The sequence below is a fragment of the Pristiophorus japonicus genome, chromosome 14 (genome assembly GCF_044704955.1).
Source record: "Pristiophorus japonicus isolate sPriJap1 chromosome 14, sPriJap1.hap1, whole genome shotgun sequence".
Lineage (NCBI taxonomy): Eukaryota > Metazoa > Chordata > Chondrichthyes > Pristiophoridae > Pristiophorus > Pristiophorus japonicus.
Genome location: NC_091990.1, coordinates 732,954 through 753,666, shown reverse-complemented (window position 1 = coordinate 753,666; position 20,713 = coordinate 732,954). Strand labels below are relative to the sequence as shown.

The 20,713-nt window shown below is 44.9% G+C and overlaps 1 protein-coding gene across 1 annotated transcript in view; it reads left to right on the top strand.

Annotated features, from left to right (window-relative positions):
* Window positions 1-20,223, top strand: part of LOC139280295 (digestive cysteine proteinase 2-like) — a 42,064-nt gene extending 21,841 nt beyond the window's left edge. Inside the window, exons 6-10 of the mRNA XM_070899967.1 lie at window positions 578-771; window positions 10,291-10,382; window positions 15,268-15,429; window positions 17,561-17,750; window positions 20,036-20,223. Of these exons, the coding sequence (XP_070756068.1) occupies window positions 578-771; window positions 10,291-10,382; window positions 15,268-15,429; window positions 17,561-17,750; window positions 20,036-20,223 (826 nt within the window). The remainder of the gene's footprint in view (window positions 1-577; window positions 772-10,290; window positions 10,383-15,267; window positions 15,430-17,560; window positions 17,751-20,035) is intronic.
* Window positions 20,224-20,713: the final 490 nt, after the last annotated feature.

Here is a 20,713-nt window from a genome sequence, read left to right as displayed (position 1 = left end):
GAGAGGACAGACGGGGCCTCGGTTTAACGTCTCATCAGAAAGACGGCACCTCCGACAGTGCAGCACTCCCTCAGCACTGCACTGGGAGTGTCAGCCTAGATTTTTGTGCTCAAGTCCCTCGAGTGGGACTTGAACCCACAACCTTCTGACTCAAACTACAAACTGCTTCCATGTTGCTTATGGGCATTACCAATGGAAGTGATCCTGGAAGCCAAACTACCGATGAAGAAGGAAGATTTGAAAAATCAGGGAATATTTGGAGAGCAACTGGGAAGAGTAATTCTACAAGGAATGGACAAGGCTAGGTAGAACAGCAGCAGGGAATACCCGCCATTTTGGATGTATCCTGATGTGATCTGTCTGCTTCCTCGAAGCCTGTACTACCTGACTGTTCAAATACAAAGTTATACAAACAGGGAGGATTGCGCAGGCCAAGAGTGGGTGGGTGTGCAGGTTTTACAGGTTTTAAGATAAAATGGTGTAAGCGAGCTCTCCACCATCTGGGCTCAATTCCCACTTTTCCAGCTCTAGGGTATGTACTTTAGTGTTATGCTTATGATTTTTCTTTTAAAATCAGGTACATCCATTCAATGAATCGGAGAAACCTAACATACAAAATGACAATTAACCACTTTACTGACCGAACTGGAGAGGAGATGATCAGTATTAGAGGAAGACTGAAGGTCACCTCACCAAACAAAGGACAGCCCTTTCCTGCAGAGAGTTACAAATCAGTCGTGCTGCCTCCCAGTATAGATTGGAGGTCATATGGTACGTGGTTTTTTTATCCTCTCCCCTTGCACAGCTAATGCAAATTTCTTGCATGCAAGCATTGCAACGATTGCCAATGATTACTGGTTATCACATTATGTATTGGTGACTTTTGAGTACTGAGCAACTTTCATTAACTGCAGATTTCAAATTTTGTCGCTACTTTGCAATAACGATGGGCATTAAAATGTGATCCATTGTAGTAAACGTTAATAATATTTACAGTGACCACAATTTTCTACAGGTTCTGCTGGTATTCGAGAACCTGGAGTCATGGGTAAGATGGCCCTAACAATATTGTATCTTTGATTCTATTTTTGTTCCATAGCCATAACTTTGGATTTAACAACATAAGAAAAAGGAGCAATAGGCCATAAAGCCTCTCGAGCCTGCTCCACCATTTAATACGATCATGGCTGATCTGATCATGGACTCAGGTCCACTTCCCTGCCCGTTCCCTATAATCCCTTATTCCCTTATCGGTTAAGAAACTGTCTATCTCTGTCTTAAATTTATTCAATGTCGAGCTTCCACAGTTCTCTGAGGCAGCGAATTCCACAGATCCACAACCCTCTGAGAGAAGAAATTTCTCCTCATCTCAGTTTTAAATGGGCGACCCCTTATTCGAAGATTATGCCCCCTAGTTCTAGTCTCCCCCATCAGTGGAAACATCCTCTCTGCATCCACCTTGTCGAGCCCCCTCATAATCTTATATGTTTCGATAAGATCACCTCTCATTCTTCTGAATTCCAATGAGTAGAGGCCCAACCTACTCAACCTTTCCTCATAAGTCAACCCCCTCATCTCCGGAATCAACCGAGTGAACCTTCTCTAAGCTGCCTCCAAAGCAAGTATATCCTTTTGTAAATATGGAAACCAAAACTGCACGCAGTATTCCAGGTGTGGCCTCACCAATACCCTATACAACTGTAGCAAGACTTCCCTGCTTTTATACTCCATCCCCTTTGCAATAAAGGCCAAGATTCCATTGGCCTTCCTGATCACTTGCTGTACCTGCATACTAACCTTTTGTGTTTCATGCACAAGTATCCCCAGGTTCCACTGTACTGCAGCACTTTGCAATCTTTATTTAAATAATAACTTGCTCTTTGAATTTTTTTCTGCCAAAGTGCATGACCTCACACTTTCCAACATTATACCCCATCTGCCAAATTTTTGCCCACTCACTTAGCCTGTCTATGACCTTTTGCAGATTTTTTGTGTCCTCACATATTGCTTTTCCTCCCATCTTTGCATCGTCAGCAAACTTGGCTACGCTACATTCAGTCCCTTCTTCAAAGTCGTTTATATAGATTGTAAATAGTTGGGGTCCCAGCACTGATCCCTGCGGCACCCCACTAGTTACTGATTGCCAACCCGAGAATGAACCATTTATCCCGAGTCTCTGTTTTCTGTTAGTTATCATTATATCTGCGCCGACTAACAAAAGGTCATCTAGTCTAATCCCAATTACCAGCTCTAGGTCTGTAACCCATCAGTCGTCAGATTCAGAGGATTTATCTGCCTTTAGTCCCATTATCTTACTAATTACCACCTCCTTAGTGATTGTGATTGTGTTAAGTTCCTCCCCCCTATAGTCCCTTGATTATCCACTGTCGGAATATTGTTAGTGTCCCCTACCGTAAAGACTGATACAAAATATTTGTTCAGAGTTTCTGCTATCTCCATGTTCCCCATTACTAATTCCATGGTCTCGTCCTCTAAGAGACCAACATTTACTTTAGCCACTCTTTTCCTTTTTATATATCTATAGAAACTCTTGCTATCTGTTTTTATATTTTGTGCTAGTTTACTTTCATAGTCTATCTTCCCTTTCTTAATTATTTTTTTAGTCATTCTTTGCTGGCTTTTAAAAACTTCCCAATCTTCTGTCCTCCCACTAGTTTTGGCCACTTTGTATGCCCTTGTTTTTAATTGGATATCATCCTTTATTTCTTTAGTTAGCCATTTCTGGAAAATAAGGGCAAATTTACGATCTTATAAAATTTGATCTGCACAATTTGAAGCTACCAGTGACCATTAGCTAAACAACAGAGGAACTGTAGTTGTTATATATGTAAACTTGTATTTACTCTGTACAGCCACCAGAGGGCTCATCTCATGGAGTTCCAAGGGATCCCATAATCTTTTGGAAGCAGTGGTATTTAAGGAGGCCTCACAGGTTGGAAAGGCACTCTGGAGACCTGCAATAAAAGACTAAGGTCACACTTTAGCTTACAGTGTTCTGTCTGACTCTTTCTCCATACATAACAACTGGCGATGAGATACAGATAGCAAACCCAAAGATGCAGAGAACAGTGGGCATCCTGGAGAAATTCTCAGAGGGAGATGATTAGGAAACTTTTGTGGAGCGACTCGACCAATACTTCGTGGCCAACGAGCTAGATGGGGAAACGAACGCTGCCAAACGAAGGGCGATCCTCCTCACCGTCTGTGGGGCACCAACGTACGGCCTCATGAAGAATCTGCTCACTCCAGCGAAACCCACGGAGAAATCGTACAACGATTTGTGCACACTGGTCCGAGAGCATTTGAACCCGAAGGAAAGCATTCTGATGGCGAGGTACCAGTTCTACACCTACAAAAGGTCTGAAGGCCAGGAAGTGGCGAGTTATGTTGCCGAGCTAAGATGCCTTGCAGGACATTGCGAATTTAAAGGATATTTGGAGCACATGCTCAAAGACTTTTTCATACTTGGCATTGGCCACGAAACCATACTTCACAAACTTTTGACTGTAGAGACCCCAACCTTGAGTAAGGCCCTAGCAATAGCCCAGGCATTCATTGCCACCAGTGACAATACTAAGCAAATCTCTCTGCTCACAAGTGCTGCCAGAAGTACTGTGAACAAAGTGATGTTGTTTTTGAAACATAACGTGAATTGAAGGGCAGGTCACACATACCTGCAGCTGCACATCCGCAGATGTTTCAGAGTCCACCATCAAGGGTGATGAATGCAAGGCCATTAACAGCTTGTTGGTGCTGCTGGGGTGATCATCGTTTCCATTCATGCCGATTCAAAGGGTATGTTTGCAAGGGCTGTGGAACAATGGGACACCTCCAATGAGTGCGCAGGCGAGCTGCAAATCCTGTTAAATCTGCAAACCACCACGTTGCAGAGGAGGACAGATCCACGGAGGATCACGACAAACCAGAGCCTCAGGTCGAGGAGGCAGAGGTACATGGGGTGCACACATTCACCACGAATTGTCCCCCAATAATGCTGAATGTTGAACTAGTGTCAATGAAGCTGGACATGGGCTCGAGCCAGCCCATCAAGGGCAAAAAGACTTTTGAAAGATAGTGGTGCAACAAGGCCTCAAGGCCAGTCTTAACTCCAGTTCGCATGAAACTAAGAACTTACACGAAAGAACTGATTCCCGTAATCGGCAGAGCTACCGTAAAGGTCTCCTATGATGGAGTGGTGCACAAGCTACCACTCTGGGTGGTACCGGGCGATGGTCCCACGCTGCTTGGCAGGATCTGGCTGGGAAAGATACGCTGGAACTGGGACGACGTCCGAGCTCTATCGCCCGGTGACGACACTTCGTGTGCTCAGGTCTTAAACAAATTTCCTTCGCTGTTCGAACCAGGCATCGGGAAATTCCAAGGAGCAAAAGTGCAGATCCACCTAACTCTGGGGGCGCAACCCATCCATCACAAGGCAGGAGCAGTACCGTACATGATGAGAGAAAGGGTAGAGATCGAGCTAGACCGGCTACAACGAGAGGGCATCATTTCACCGATCGAGTTCAACTAGTGGGCCAGTCCTATCATCCCAGTCCTCAAGGGAGACGGCACCATCAGAATCTGTGGCGATTACAAAGTAACTATCAATCGTTTCTCCCTGCAGGACCAATCCCGATTACCAAAGGCCGATGACCCCTTTGCAACGCTGGCGGGAGGAAAGACGTTCACAAAGCTGGATCTGACTTCAGCCTACATGACGCAGGAACTGGAGGAATCATCGAAGGCCCTCACCTGCATCAACATGCACAAAGGTCTTTTTATTTATAACAGATGCCCGTTTGGAATTCGATCAGCGGCGGCGATATTCCAGAGAAACATGGAAAGCTTAATGAAGCCGGTCCCGCACACCGTGGTCTTCCAGGATGACATCTTGGTCACAGGTCGGAACACAGTCGAGCATCTGCAGAACCTGGAGGAGGTTCTTAGTCGACTCAATCGCGTGGGGCTCAGGTTAAAACCCTCGAAGTGCGTTTTCCTGGCGCCTGAAGTGGAGTTCCTGGGAAGGAGGATTGTGGTGGACGGCATCAGGCCCACCAACGCGAAGATGGAGGTAATCGAGAATGCACCAAGGCCACAGAGTGTGACAGAGCTGCGGTCATTGCTCGGACCCTTGAACTACTTTGGTAACTTCTTACCGGGTCTCAGCACACTGTTAGAACCACTTCATGTCTTACTATGAAAAGGGGATGAATGGGTTTGGGGCAAAAGCCAAGAAAATGCCTTTGTAAAAGCAAAAAAATTGTTATGCTCAAACAAATTGCTTGTGTTGTACAATCCATGTAAGCGTTTGGTACTAGCATGTGATGCGTCGTCATATGGCGTCGGGTGTGCATTGCAACAAGCTAATGATTTCAGGAAACTGCAACCGATTGCTTATGCATCCAGGAGTCTGTCTAAGGCTGAGAGAGCCTACAACATGATTGAGAAAGAAGCGTTAGCGTGTGTCTATGGGGTAAAGAAAATGCATCAATGCCTGTTTGGGCTGAAATTCGAATTGGAAACTGATCATAAGCCACTAATATCCTTGTTTTCCGAGAGTAAAGGGATAAATACCAACACATCAGCCCGCATCCAGAGATGGGTGCTCACATTGTCCGCATACAACTACACCATCCGCCACAGGCCAGGCACAGAAAACTGCGCCGATGCTCTCAGTAGGTTACCACGGTGGTGGAAATAGCGCAGCCTGCAGATCTAGCCATGGTTATGGAAGCATTTGAGAGTGAGCAATCACCGTCACTGTCCGGCAGATCAAAACCTGGATGAGCCAGGACCCCTTATTATCTCTAGTCAAAAGCTGTGTGCTTCACGGGAGTTGATCCAGTGTCCCAGTGGAAATGCAGGAAGAGATAAAGCCGTTCCAGTGGCGCAAAGATGAAATGTCTATACAGGCAGACTGCCTTCTGTGGGCAATCGAGTAGTGGTTCCCAAGAAAGGCAGAGACACCTTCATCAATTACCTCCATAGTACCCACCCAGGCATCGTAATGATGAAAGCGATAGCCAGATCCCACGTGTGGTGGCCCGATATCGATGCGGACTTAGAGTCCTGCGTTCACAGATGTAATACATGCTCGCAGTTAAGCAATGTACCCAGGGAGGTGCCGCTAAGTTTATGGTCTTGGCCCTCCAAACCGTGGTCTAGGGTACACGTTGACTATGCAGGCCCGTTCTTGGGTAATGTTTCTTGTGGTTGTAGACGTGTACTCCAAGTGGATTGAATGTGAGATAATGTCGGCTAGCACGTCCGCTGCCACTACTGAAAGCCTGCGGGCCATGTTTGCCACACACGGCCTACCCGATGTCCTGGTGAGCGACAATGGGCCATGTTTTACCAGTGCTGAGTTCAAAGAATTCATGACCCTTAACGGGATCAAACATGTCACATCTGTCCCGTTTAAACCAGCGTCAGGCAGAGCGAGCAGTGCAAACCATCAAGCAAGGCTTGAAGAGAGTAACTGAAGGCTCACAGCAGACTCGCATATTCCGAGTCCTGTTTAGCTACTGCACGAGACCCCACTCACTCACTGGGATCCCACCTGCTGAACTCCTCATGAAAAGAGCACTTAAGACAAGGCTCTCGTTAGTTCACCCTGATCTACATGAACAGATTGAGAGCAGGCGGCTTCAACAAAATACATACCATGATAGCGCAAATGTGTCACGCGAGATTGAAATCAATGATCCTGTATTTGTATTGAATTATGGACAAAGTCCCAAGTGGCTTCCAGGCAATGTCGTGGCCAAAGAGGGGAGCAGGGTGTTTCGGGTCAAATTTTCAAATGGACTCATTCACCAGAAACACTTGGACCAAATCAAACTCAGATTCACGGACTACTCTGAGCAACCCACCTTAGACCCTACCTTTTTTGATTCCCCCAACATACACACCAGTGGCAACCGGCACCACGGTTGACCACGAAGCAGAACCCATCATCCACAGCAGCCCTGCAGGGCCCAACACACCAGGCAGCCCAGCAAGGCCAGCTGCACAGCAGCCCAGCGAGGGTCCAACAAATGATTCAACAACACTGAGACGATCAACCAGGGCAAGAAGGGCCCCAGATCGACTCACATTGTAAAGGGGGGGGGGGGGTGTTGTTTCGATGTGAACTTGTATTTACTCTGTACAGCCACCAGAGGGCTCAGCCCCTGGAGTCCCAAGGGATCCCATAATCCCTTGGGAGCACAGTTATTTAAGAAGGCCTCACAGGTTGGAGAGGCACTCTGGAGACCTGCAATTAAAGACTAAGGTTACACTTTACTTTGAGCTCATAGTGTTCAGTCTGACTCTTTCTCCATACATAACAGTAGTCTTACCTATAAAATCTCTGGTCAAAACAAGGAACTTTGAACATTTTTTTATTGTTGTAATATAATGGTGCCACTTCTTAAATCAGCTGGCAGGTGATTTCCACCCTTCCCAACCTACAAATAGAATTGTAATTGTACGCTTCTGCCTGTGGAAGGACCGGCAAATGTCTTTGGTCCCTGCCACAAACTCTGTTCCCCAGCCACCAACTCCATTCGTCTCCCTGGCATCTGCCTGAGGCAGAACCAGACTGTTTGCAACCTTGGTGTCTTATTTGACCCTGAAATGAGCTCCCGACCACATATGCGTGCCATCACTAAGACTGCCTATTTCCAGCTCTAAGCTATTCCGCCCGCCTCAGCTCATCAGCTGCTGAAATCCTCATTCATGGCTTTGTTACCTCTAAACTTGACTATTCCAACGCATTCATGGCTGGCGTCCCACATTCTACCCTCCATAATCTGGTCATCCAAAATGCTGCTGCCTGTGTCCTAGCTCGTACCAAGTCCTGTTCACCCATCACTCCCTGTGCTCACTGACCCATATCCTAGCTCGCACCAAGTCCTGTTCACCCATCACTCCCTGTGCTCAGTGATCTACATTGGCCCAGTTAAGCCATGCCTTAAGTTAAAAATTCTCATGCTTGTTTTCAACTCCCTCCATGGCCTTGCTCCTCGTTATCTCTGTAATCTCCTCCAGCCCCACAACCCCCCGAGATATCTGTGTTCCTCCAATTCTCTTGCACACCGCGATTTTAATCGCTCCACCATCGGTGGCCGTGCCTTCAGCTGCTGAGGCCCCAAGCTCTGGAATTCCCTCCCTAAACCTCTCTACCTCTCTTTCCTCCTTTTAAGATGCTCCTTAAAACCTACCTCTTTGACCAAGATTTTGGTTATCTGCCCTAATATTTCCTTATGTGGCTTGGTGTCAAATTTTGTTTTATAACACTACTGCAAAGCGTCTTGAAACTTTTTAGTACATTAAAGGTGCTATATAAATACAAGCTGTGTGTGAATGTCTTTTCACCTTCCTGTAGGCCAGGCGATTAAGAGCGTTTTATTTTTCTGGGTCACGTAGGTGCACATCATTGAGTTTCACTGGCCACACTTAAGTTTGACTGTTCCCATTCATTTGCTTATGTCACAATCTGCCTCGCCTTTGTTGCACTTATTTGCACCATGGGTTGTATTTGAACAACCCTGCTGTAAGCTGACCACCCTTCCATAATCACTTGTAAGCTGGAGTTCTCCCACAGAGGAACGCACAGGATCGGAAGACCCATTCAGATCCATTTTGGTCGGCCACAAAGTTTGAAATCAAGTTTTGTTTTCTCTTGCACAAATAGCCAACTGGTTCCTTCCTGAATTTGCCGACATTGTCCACTTCCCATTGACCCCACTTCATACAATCTATCCTATTCTCAGCCAGGGCTCAATGGGCAGCATTCTCGCCTCCGAGTCAGAAGGTTGTGGGTTCAAGTTCCACTCCAGAGACCTGAGCACACAAATCTAGCTGACATTCCAGTGCAGTGCTGAGGGAGTGCTGCACTGTCAGAGGTGCAGTCTTTCAGATGAGACGTTAAACTGAAGCCCCGTCTGCTCTCTCAGGTGGACGTAAAAGATCCTATGGCACTCTTTCGAAGAAGAGCAGGGGAGTTCTCTCTTGTGTCCTGGCCAATATTTATCCCTCAATCAACATACAAAAACAGATTATCTGGTCATTATCACAGTGCTGTTTGTGGGATCTTGCTGTGCGTAAATTGGCTGCCACGTTTCCTACATTACAACCGTAACTACACTTCAAAATATACTCCATTGGCTGTAAAACACTTTGGGACGTCCGGTGGTCATGAAAGGCGCTATATAAATGCAAGTTTTTCTTCTCTTTATATATTCACCACCCTTTATACAATGTAGTTATATGTAAACTGGTGGCTTGCCTCCCGTTCCCTGAGCTTGAGTCAATGCCAATATGTTGTGCAGATTTTGATTATCAAATATATTAGGATGAAATCTATCTATTAGACATCTGTCCAGATGACTGGGTTGATTTGTTTTGAGTGTCATATGTGCTTTAAAAAACAAACTGCAAGTAAGGGAGTTCCTGACTTTTAAAAAATACATCTAACTAAAAAATTCTCAACTCATCAACCATGTGTTTTCACCGTGTCAGTCGAGCAACTTTCATAGTAGCTCAGGTGGATTGTATCTGGCCAGACGTATTTATGGGAGTCAGAGCGTTTTATATTGGGAATACATGTCACATAAAATGAGACATTTGGAATTCAATTTAAATAACACTTGTTGCTTCAATGCTTTGAACATTCCACTTACACTGCAGCTGAATGTTTTAACATTTCATAAAACTACTAAAACATCGAATCATTTTGTGAACACTGCAAACCCAGAAGATAAGCTGAAACAGCGGGTTTCCAGAGGAGGAACAAAATATATATTTTTTTACGTGTAAAATTTGGAGGATGCTATTAAGTATTTAAAACTTCTCATCCTTGTTTTCAAATCCCTCTATGGCCTCACCCCTCCCTATCTCTGTAATCTCCTCCAGCCCCACAACCCCCCCGAGATGTCTGCGCTCCTCCAATTCTGCCTTCTTGCACATCCGCGATTTCCATCGCTCCACCATTGGTGGCCGTGCCTTCAGCTGCTGGGGCCCCAAGCTCTGGAATGCCCTTCCTAAACCTTTCCACCTCTCCACCTTTCTTTGACCAAGCTTTTGGTCAGCTGCCCTCATTTCTCCTGGTCAAACTTTGCTTGATATGGCTCCTGTGAAGTGCCTTCGGTTGGTTTACTACGTTAAAGGCGCTATATAAATACAAGTTGTTGTTGTTTTTGAATTTGTCTAGCAATACTCAGATTCATTCAACTTATTTAAAGGAAAGATTTATGAATTTTCCTTTGAATTTTTTGTATCTCCCAGGTGCAGTCACTCCTGTGAAAGATCAAGCTGTCTGTGGTTCCTGCTGGAGCTTTAGTTCAACTGGTGTGTTAGAAGGAGCGCTCTTTCTGAAGGTGAATGATGTGCTTGAAAATTATTACAATGGTTAGAATCATAGAATCACAGAAATTTACAGCACAGAAGGAGGTCTTTTTGGCCCAATGGGTCCGTACCGGCCAACAAAGAGCTATCCAGCCTAATCCCACTTTCCAGCTCTTGTAGCCCTGTAGGTTACAGCACTTCAAGTGCACATCCAAGTATTTTTTTAAGTGTGATGAGTTTCTGCCTCTACCACCCTTTCAGACTGTGAGTTCCAGACACCCACCACCCTCTGGGTGAAAACATTTCCCCTCAAATCCCCTCTAAACCTCCTACCAATTATTTTAAATCTATGTCCCTGGTTGTTGACCCATCTAAGGGAAATAGCCTCCTTGATAAAATGCAACATCCCCACCAGCTGCCACTCCAGTGCAGTGCTGAGGGAGTGCTGCACTGTCGGAGGTGCCGTCTTTCGGATGAGACGTTAAACCGAGGCCCCGTCTGCTCTCAGGTGGACGTAAATAGATTCCATGGCATTATTTCGAAGAAGAGCAGGGGAGTTATCCCCGGTGTCCTGGCCAATATTTATCCGTCAATCAACATAACTAACACGGATTATTTGATCATTATCACATTAACCATAACCCTAATCCTTGCTGTGCGCAAATTGGCTGCTGCGTTTCCTACATTACAACAGTGATTACACAGCAGAAGTACTTCATTGGCTGTAAGGCGCTTTGAGACGTCCGGTGGTCGTGAAAGGCGCTATATAAATGCAAGTCTTTGTTTACGTGAATAATGATTATCTGCTGTTAATCAAGAACTCCTAATTGTTGGTACTCAAAACTTTGATGGAGACCTGCTTCAAAATTGTGAAATATCAAATGAATTGGACAATTTTAGTCGGAGATGGGAACGATTTTACCCCTACTCACTCAGCAGAAACCTGCCGTGTGGGCAGTTAAAATTGCTCTGGCCATGATCGTAACATCTGTAATTTTAACCTGCTCTCCTGAGCAGGCAGCAAGAACACACGCCCGGAGCCAACAGGGGTCCTTCTTTACATCTGCAGGTTGTGGTCCAATGGCATTATTGAGACCAGACTGTAATTTTAACTCGGGCCTGAGTGGGGAATCTACGTAGAGTTAAATTCGGGGCCACTATCTCCTTTATAGGTTAGATTTAAACACATGATTGGGACAGAATGGACAAAACTTTAATCTGTACTATACTTGCCATAATGGTAACTCTCGTTTTTTTTTTAAAGTGGACTTTTTCATTTTGTGTTTGTGTGAGTGAAAGAGAGAGAAAATGTTGCGCTCAAGATGAGGGATGTCTGTGTTGAGCAATGGAACACTTTATTCTGAGCACTGTGTAAGCATTTAAAAACCTCCAGGATCAGGTAAAGCATGGTTAGAGGCAGAATAATATGCCTTGGCTTTCTAGATAGCATCCCTGCTGCACCAATGTGATATTTTCCAAATCCCAACCCCGCCATCCTCTAGCCTTTGGAGTGAGGTTTGCCGGTTCATGCCAATTCGGGGCAATTTTGTGCTGTGAACCCTATTCACTAAAAACAGAAAGCTCATTTCACCTTGCAGTGCAGACTTCCATCCCATCAGTGTGGGCTGGTTCTCAACAGACATTCAGATAGTATATAAATAGCATTTAAATTGTTACAGTAATAATTTCGGCAACAAAAAGTGGGCCTCCACTGATGGAGACTGTTTGGGGTTGAAGTGTTATCCAGAATAATGGAAGTTGACATGGACAGATGTGTGTCATTGGGAGCTAAAAAGATGAGAAGGTTGTCCTAACTCAAAATTGCCCACATGCTGCACTTAACTGTGCTGCACAGAGTAAACCTTTCTGAAGTCTAATACTGGAGGTGCAAGGGAAGAGTTGGCCACTCCAGCATGCCTATTTTAGAGGTGCCACAGGATCTACCTTTTAGATCGAGGGTAGACTTGCAATGACTCCTCCAACATTCCCAGGCGAGTCATCATCATAGGCAGTCCCTTGAAATCGAGGAAGACTTGCTTCCACTCTAAAAGTGAGTCCTTAGGTGACTGAACAGTCCAATATGAGATTACTGTCTCTGTCACAGGTGGGACAGACAGTGGTTGGAGGAAAGGGTGGGTGGGGAGTCTGGTTTGCCGCACGCTCCTGATTGCTCTCGGCAATGAGACTCGAGGTGCTCAGTGCCCTCTCGGATGCACTTCCTCCACTTAGGGAGGTCTTTGGCCAGGGACTCCCAGGTGTCGGTGGGGATGTTGCATTTTATCAGGGAGGCTTTGAGTGTGTCCTTGAAACGTTTCCTCTGCCCACCTTGGGCTCACTTGCTGTGTAGGAGTTCGAATAGAACGCTTGCTTTGGGAGTCTTGTATCAGGCATGCGAACAATGTGGCCCAACGGAACTGGTCGAGTGTGGTTAGTGCTTCGATGCTGGTGTCGGGGTAAAAAGACTTCTCTTCTTCAAAGTGGACTCCATGAAATAAGGAGTCGACACCTGCCTGTATAGCGACCATGGAATCACTCAGATGAAACCTTGGTTCAACCGATCTTTATTCAAGCATATGCAGGGGAAGCGTTCCAAACCTAGCCGCCTAGGAGTGAACCTTCAAAGTACAAGGGTTCTACATGCACAGTTTTCGAGGTGTGCGACCCTCCTACAAAACCTTCTATGACCACCGGTTGGCCGACAGCTTATCAGTGGAGCATCATTGATTGGTTGACCCTGATCAGACTGGCTGCTGAGTGGTTTCCCAACCTGTCCATCTCCCATAGCATATGAGGCCGATCTCAGCCTTCTGAAATGTATTGTTCTACAGTGTTATCCTTGCCTTGGTTTCCCATGATGTGTTGTTCAACCCTGCCCTGGTTTCCCATGGCTTGTTATGCACCTGGCTTCTTATCAGCAAACTATCCCTTTCCCATGAGTTCAGCTGCTACAATAGTATTATCTATGTTTCCAGACAGCTTACTCCCTACTGTCCTTGGAGATTTATTGTCAACTCTGCCCTTCGTTCCCTTAAATGTATTGAATATGTAAAGTTTCCATTTAATGTTATACGGCCATTTGAAAGTGAGTTTTACATACAGGCCTGGTCGAGGACGCTAACGTTGGTGCGTCTGTCCTCCCAGGGGATTTGCAGAATCTTGCGGGGACATCGTTGGTGGTATTTCTCCAGTGATTTGAGGTGTCTGCTGTATATGGTCCACATCTCTGAGCCATACAGGAGGGCGGGTATCACTACAGCCCTGTAGACCATGAGCTTAGTGCCAGATTTGAGGGCCTGATCTTCGAACACTCTCTTCCTCAGGCGGCCGAAGGCTGCGCTGGCGCACTGGAGGTGGTGTTGGATCTCGTCGTCAATGTCTGCCCTTGCTGATAATAGGCTCCCGAGGTATGGAAAGTTGTCCAGGGTCGCGCCGTGGATCTTGATGACTGGGGGGCAGTGCTGTGTGGTTGGGTCAGGTTGGTGGAGGACCTTTGCCTTATGGATGTTTAGTCTAAGGCTTTTGGCTATGTCTGTGCGCATATGCAAGCGCCGTCCGTGTACTGTAGCTCGATGACAGAGGTTGGGACGGTCTCGGATCTGGCCTGGACACGACGAATGACCAGGCGAGTGACGAAGTGCTAAAACATAAGAAATAAGAGCAGGTGTAGGCCACAGGGCCCCTCGAGCCTGATCAATAAGATCTGATCTTGGCCTCGACTCTACTTTCCTGCCCGCTCCCCATAACCCTTCACTCACTTATCATTCAAAAATCTGTCTACCTCCACCTTAACTATATTCAATGACCCAGCTCTCTAGGGTAAAGATTTTCAGAGATTCACGACCCTCTGAGAGAAGAAATTCCTCCTCATCTTTTTAAATGGGCGACCCCTTGTTCTGAAACTATGCCCCCTAGTTCTAGATTCCCCGGTGTGGACACATCTAAATTAAATGTAATGGCTATATTATTGCAGGTATTTGTGGACTGATGCTGTATTCTGTTTGACTTTGAATGTGGAGGGATAGAAACAGAGAAGTTTATGGCACAGAAGGAGGCCATTCGGCCCATCGTGTCCGTGTCAGCCGAAAAAGAGATACCCAGCCTCAATCCACTTTCCAGCTCTCGGTCCGTAGCTCTGTAGGTTACGGCACTTCAAGTGCACATCCAAGTACTTTTTAAATGTGATGAGAGTTTCTGCCTCTACCACTCTTTCAGGCAGTGAGTTCCAGACCCCCACGATCCTCTTGGTGAAAGATTTTCTCCTCAACGTCCCTCTAATCCTTCTACCAATTACTTTAAAAACAGTGGAATTAAATGTAAAAGCCTCATTATTGTACATACAAAATCGTTGAACTATTTCACCCTTTTAAAGCTTTCCAAAAACATGACTCTCACATTTGGTCACTTCAGCATATCTATTTTGGAGGTGTCACAGGACGTAGTCTACCTTCTAGACCGAGGGTAGACTTGCAGTGACTCCTCCAACATTCCTAGGCGAGTGACCAAGGGATAGAACATAAGAACATAAGAAATAGAAGCAGGAGTCGGCCATTCGGCCCCTCGAGCCTGCTCCATCATTTAATACGATCATGGCTGATCTGATCCTGGACTCAGCTCCACTTTCACATTTGGGCTGCTTCTGATTCTTAATTTTGGGTAAGTTGTTTCTCTCTTTTCTTCTTTAATGATTAGTTGGGAAGTGTCAAATGATCAGATTATTTTATTGAATGAAACTGATTAAACATTCTATGAAGCCCCGAGTCTAATTTATAAGGTGTAGATCAATCGGATCTCGAAATGGACATCCTTTATGGTTTCCTAAACAATTGTTCAGGAGTCGTTTCATTTTTTTCTGAATAATCATGAACAACATTGTTGCTGTAAACTTATATTCGGTACTTGGTTTGCGTTTCTTTTCAGACCGGATTTTTAGTCCTGCTGTCTCAACAAATGTTGATGGATTGTTCATGGGGTTTTGGAAATATTGCTTGTGATGGAGGACTAGAATCGCAGGCGTTTGAATTTGTCCTGAAACATGGTGGAATTTCTACTGAAGAGTCGTATGGTTCTTACAGGGGACAGGTTAGTATTAAGGGGTTACCTGCTGAGTTCTATTTCCCTCTGTAATGTATGCACCTATAAGAATGCTCACAGGTTTGCCGAGCTGTTGAAAGCTCCGAAACCTCCCTTGGGAACTGCATCTCACAACTTAAGCCTCATCCGGGAAATCCCCTCCGTGCTTTTCAGTTCTGCATGGAGGGGATTCCTGCATGGGCTGCTCTTGCACACCCTCCATTTGTCATCCTTGTCTGCCGTCCGGACACGCCATGGCGTACCAAAGTGCCATCCGGAGGAGGCGGCAGGCCCCAATGGAGTGCTCTCTATACGGGAGTCCTCCCTTTATTCATTGAGGACTTGGCCTAGAGGGTGTTGCACGGCTTTTAAGTAGATTCACGGACTCCCAGGCCACCTGTAACTTCTTCGGTCTGGAAGAGTCCGTGTTCCATGTGTATATAGAATGTGTCAGGTTGCAGCCCCTCTTCAGTTATTGGAAGGGGCTGCTCCTTAAATTTTGGCTGCACTTCAGTCCCACGCTCCTGATCTTTGGTCACCCTGTGCGGAGGGGAGCGGGCAGGTCAGAAGGCCTCCTCGTTGGACTGCTCCTGGGCCTGGCCAAGGTGGCCATTAACCGGTCCAGGCAGTGGGCGGTCGAGGGGGTCGTTCAGCCCGACTGCCTGCCTCTGTGTTAATATGGTTGCTCAAGATAAGTGGTGACCCCCAAGATGTTGACAGTGGCAGACTCGGCAATTGAAGATCAGAGGGGGATAGCTGGGCTTTCAATAGAGCAGTCACTGAAATACAAAATCTGTCTTTGCAATTTCAACCATCTTTTTGGCAGGTTATAAAGACTGGTATGCTAATCAATCAATTTGATAAAAATGCACTCTCTCTTCCAAACTCCGGATTTGTGCGAAACAAATTCCTTAAACGCTGAATAGTTGAAATAATGGTTTTGCGGTCCCTACGGGTGCATACAAAGAGCCCACAAGTTCTGGGTTTAGGTGTGCACTGCGCATGCCCTGAAATCCGGAACTTGCGATCTGTCAAGAATTCTCTTAACAGATCGTATGAATCCGAAAGAAAAGTGCATTCACGGGCGGAGAGTTGGGCTATTTACCCAACGTCTGCCCAGCGCATGTCCTTGAAATTCTTGCATGCTTTTAACAGGTGTAAGGCCTGCTTTTCCCAGCATAAAGTTTTACAAAAATAGAAAGATAAAATGTTATCACTCATTTATACCTGCACAATAAAAAAAAACCTGCCCATTAAGGTAAGTTTATTTTTAGCCCCATTAAAACAAAATATTTTTTCAAAAAATTAAATTTTTGTTTTAAATATTTAATTAAAAGGTTTTAAATATGTAATTAAAAAAAATTAATATTTAGTTTTAAATATGTAATTAAAAAAAATTATTTCACGTATTTTTTTTAAGTGATCTCCATTCATACCAATGGGAGTTCCGTAGTCCATAAGTATGAATGGGGATCCCCTTCTTTTATTGGTTGGCCAAACCCAAGTAATCCCAGGGGTGCTTGCGAATCGAGGGAGGTAGGAGCTTTTACATTACATTTGAAGCTGTCAACTCATCAGCTGATTCAATGGCCACTGAACTCCCGCCTCAGCTTGACAGACATGGTCCACGACCAGCGTGGAACTCGTGGGCAAGCTGTCAGATGCCAAAAGGTAAGCTGAAAATCATTCTTGAGTGGCTGTAAACAAGCCACTAATGACCTGAATTGGGTTGCCCACAACTGCCTGTCGGCTCTGCTCAGCACTGACAGACCAGACATCGGGAAAGGCACGTGGGAGCGGGTTGACAGCGAGGTCCCAACTCACTGTCAAAAATATCAAACTTCCCACCCGACCCGCCACCAATCCCGCCCGCTGACCCACCCGGAAAATTCCGGCCAGTGCTCCCGATTTCCAAAATAGTGAATGACTGTTCTCAAGTAATGGAAATGGTTCACTTTTTACTAGGCAGTAGACAAAAAGATAAAAGTGTATTGACAGTAATAGCTAGACTGTTCTGTGCAGTTTGAAGCCTTGCATTCCTTTGAACAGTGATTGTTGTGGTTTTGAAATCTATGGTTAGCTTTACACTTACGTTTTCAGTGCTATCTATTTTGAACTTTCTATTTTTACTCCATCCCAGAATGGATTCTGCCACTATAATCAATCCACAATGACAGCAAAGATGAAGCACTACACCAATGTCACTTCAGGAAACCAGGATACCTTAAAGATGGCCATCTTCAAAAATGGACCAGTGTCTGTTGGGATGGATGCTACACAAAAGTCCTTTCGATTTTACAGCAATGGGGTATATTATGAGCCAAAGTGCAGTAAGTATTCTAACTTTCATATTGTACAGGTGAAGGAAAACAGAACAAATTTTTCTTTGTAATAAACATGTTCAAATAGTCAGTATTTCAAAAGAAAGTATACAACAGAACGTGTAACTTCATAATAAACTGTTCTTTTACTGTCTAGCTAAATTGAGTATCATTTTTAATGAAGTATATTACTTTGCAGTATAATCACAATTTAGCAGTCTCAAAATATCGACAATTAGTGCGATGTTTACCAGGTTCTTTTATAGTATGTTCAGTGCATCTTATTCAAATTAAAAACTAAATAAAGTAACAAATGTATAAATATTCAGCATTTGTTAGCACTTCGATATATTGGTTCCAATGTGCAGTCTGGCAAGGTGATCATAATTTTGTTAGTCTAAAATATATATAGGGATATATATAGCTAGAGATATATATTGTGTTTTTTTTTAATGAACATAAGAATTAGAAGGAGGAGTCGGCCATTCGTCCCTCGAGCCTGCTCCGTCATTCAATGAGATCACGGCTGATCTTCGACCTCAACTCCATTTTCCTGCCTGATCCCCATATCCAAAAATCAAGCAATCTCGGCCTTGCATACACTCAACGACTGAGCATCCAACAGCCCTTTGGGGCAGAGAATTCCAAAAATTCACCACCCTCTGAGTGAAGAAATTGCTCCTCATCTCAGTCTTAAATGGCCGACCCCTTATCCTGAGACTGTGACCCCTGGTTCTAAACTCTCCAGTCAGGGGGAAACATCCTCTCAGCAACAATCCTTACAATCCCCCTCAGAATCTTGTATATTTCAATGAGATCACCTCTCATTCTTAGCTCGAGAGTGTATAGGCCTAATCTACAAATTTAGTGGCTCTTCTAAATCAATGCAAGTGTAAATCTACTTACTGATGAGTTTTATTCACTGTTTGTAGTGGCAAATTGAATTTAGTGGGCACAGTCACAGTCAGCTACTGGGTTGAAATTCACCCCCATTGGAAACGGGTGGCACCTTCCGTTTTTGTTGTGTTTTGGCTGCTGCAATGGGTGCAGTGGCCCATCCTGCGAAATTCAGCTCTGTCATTTTTTTTCGAGTGGGGCAGAAGTCAGTCATAATGGGGGCAGAAGTGGGAGCGAGACAGAGTCTCTGTCACTGTCAGTCATCAGTGCCGGGCTGTGACGTCATCGTGTTGGCGCGTCACAATGTCTCTCCCCTTCAGTTAAAGGGGAGGGCCGCTGCGGGCTCTGCATGTTTTTAAGTTAGGTCCACTGGGCCACCAGAGAGGGTTTCGGCCAGGCCTGGCACCCAAGAGGGGCTGCCAGGCTGCCTGTTGGCGGCCCAGCCAAACCCGGGGGCATAATTGTCGGTCCGACCTGGCAGTCGGGCAACAAAAAAAATAAAATGGCGTCGCCAGCAGCGCCATCTCCCCTTTAAGGGCAGCTGCGCCTCTGACCAACAGGAATGCATCAACACAAAAAGCTGTCGGAGGCACCGACCGGCATCCGGAAGACTTTTGCAGCTGAATTTCCCTCCCGGAGCGGCACCATTGCGGTCCGCTGACGTCTTTAACGACACAGCAGGAGCGGGGCGGAAGTGGGGGGAGCAGGGCAGATATTCACACTGCAGCAAAAAGCCCGGAGCTGAATTTCTAGGTATGAGGGCCAAGGAGAACAGATCCTAGAGCATGAATTGAAGATGCCTTTCACAAGCAATATCTTCACCAATAGCAGCTGTTTCCCCACAGTAGCCCCTGTCGTATGGCTTTTGGCAGTGGTTTCAAACTTATTAACGAGTCTCATTTGCCCAACACTCTTAAGGATCCTTAAATAATTGATTATGAGCAATCTCATTGAATTATTTGATAAGAACATAAGAAAATAGGAGCAGGAGTAGGCCCTACAGCCCCTCGAGCCTGCTCCGCCATTCAATAAGATCATGGCTGATCATCGACCTCAACTCCACTTTCCCGCCCAATCCCCATATCCCTTGATTCTCTGAGAGGCTGCAGCAATGGCTAGTGTCTGAATTGAGTTTGTGGTTCAGATTAATCATTGCTGCAGAGCAGTGGAGCCTTTATTTCGCAACTAATCCATGCCATACCGAACCTCGGAAAATTTGTTATTGAATGCATCGCTTTTTTTGATCACAAAACTCCTTCTTACCCTGACTCATAAATTACAATATTCAAACCATTTCCAAATTGAGTTTGTACTTGAATATAGTATAGAAATATTTAGGATGTATGCATTGCACTGGATTGGACATGGTTTTTAGCATTATGATGTTGTTCTTTCAGGACAAAGTGTGTATGACCTGGATCATGCTGTGCTCGCTGTTGGTTATGGAATCCTGGATGGTCAGTCGTACTGGCTTATTAAAAATTCCTGGTCAGCATACTGGGGTAATAATGGATATGTCCTGATATCTATGAAGAACAATGACTGTGGAGTTACTTTAGATGCAACTTATGTCACTCTTGAGTGAATGCACATGAAGACATAATTGAATGTTTGATTTGTTACTTTCAGGGATCACACTTCGAATGTTTTATTCGCAGGCTTTATTTAATTGTCTTACTTTAGTGTATGTATTGTGAAATTTTTCTTGACATGCATATTTTAAGTAAACTTTTACTGAGACTGAAGAGATATAAATCAATATATACTCCCTCGACTGTAGCATTTTTTTTGGTTTTGATAAAATTGCAGTGCCATTCAATAATGTCTCAGTACAGTAGCTTTTGATTCTGCGTGTCCTTTTGTTCAAATGTTTACAACGGTGGAAAAAATACTTAAACAATTGAATTAGAATTACTAAGTGATTTTTTTAATTAAGTAAATCTTTGTGAGATTACAACTGCCTCTGGCTTAATGTCCTTCATTATATTATGTGTTTTTCCATTTTGATTGTTACTGTTTAATGATACAGCCATCTTTGAAGTATACACATACATTCTAGTACAACGTAGACAATC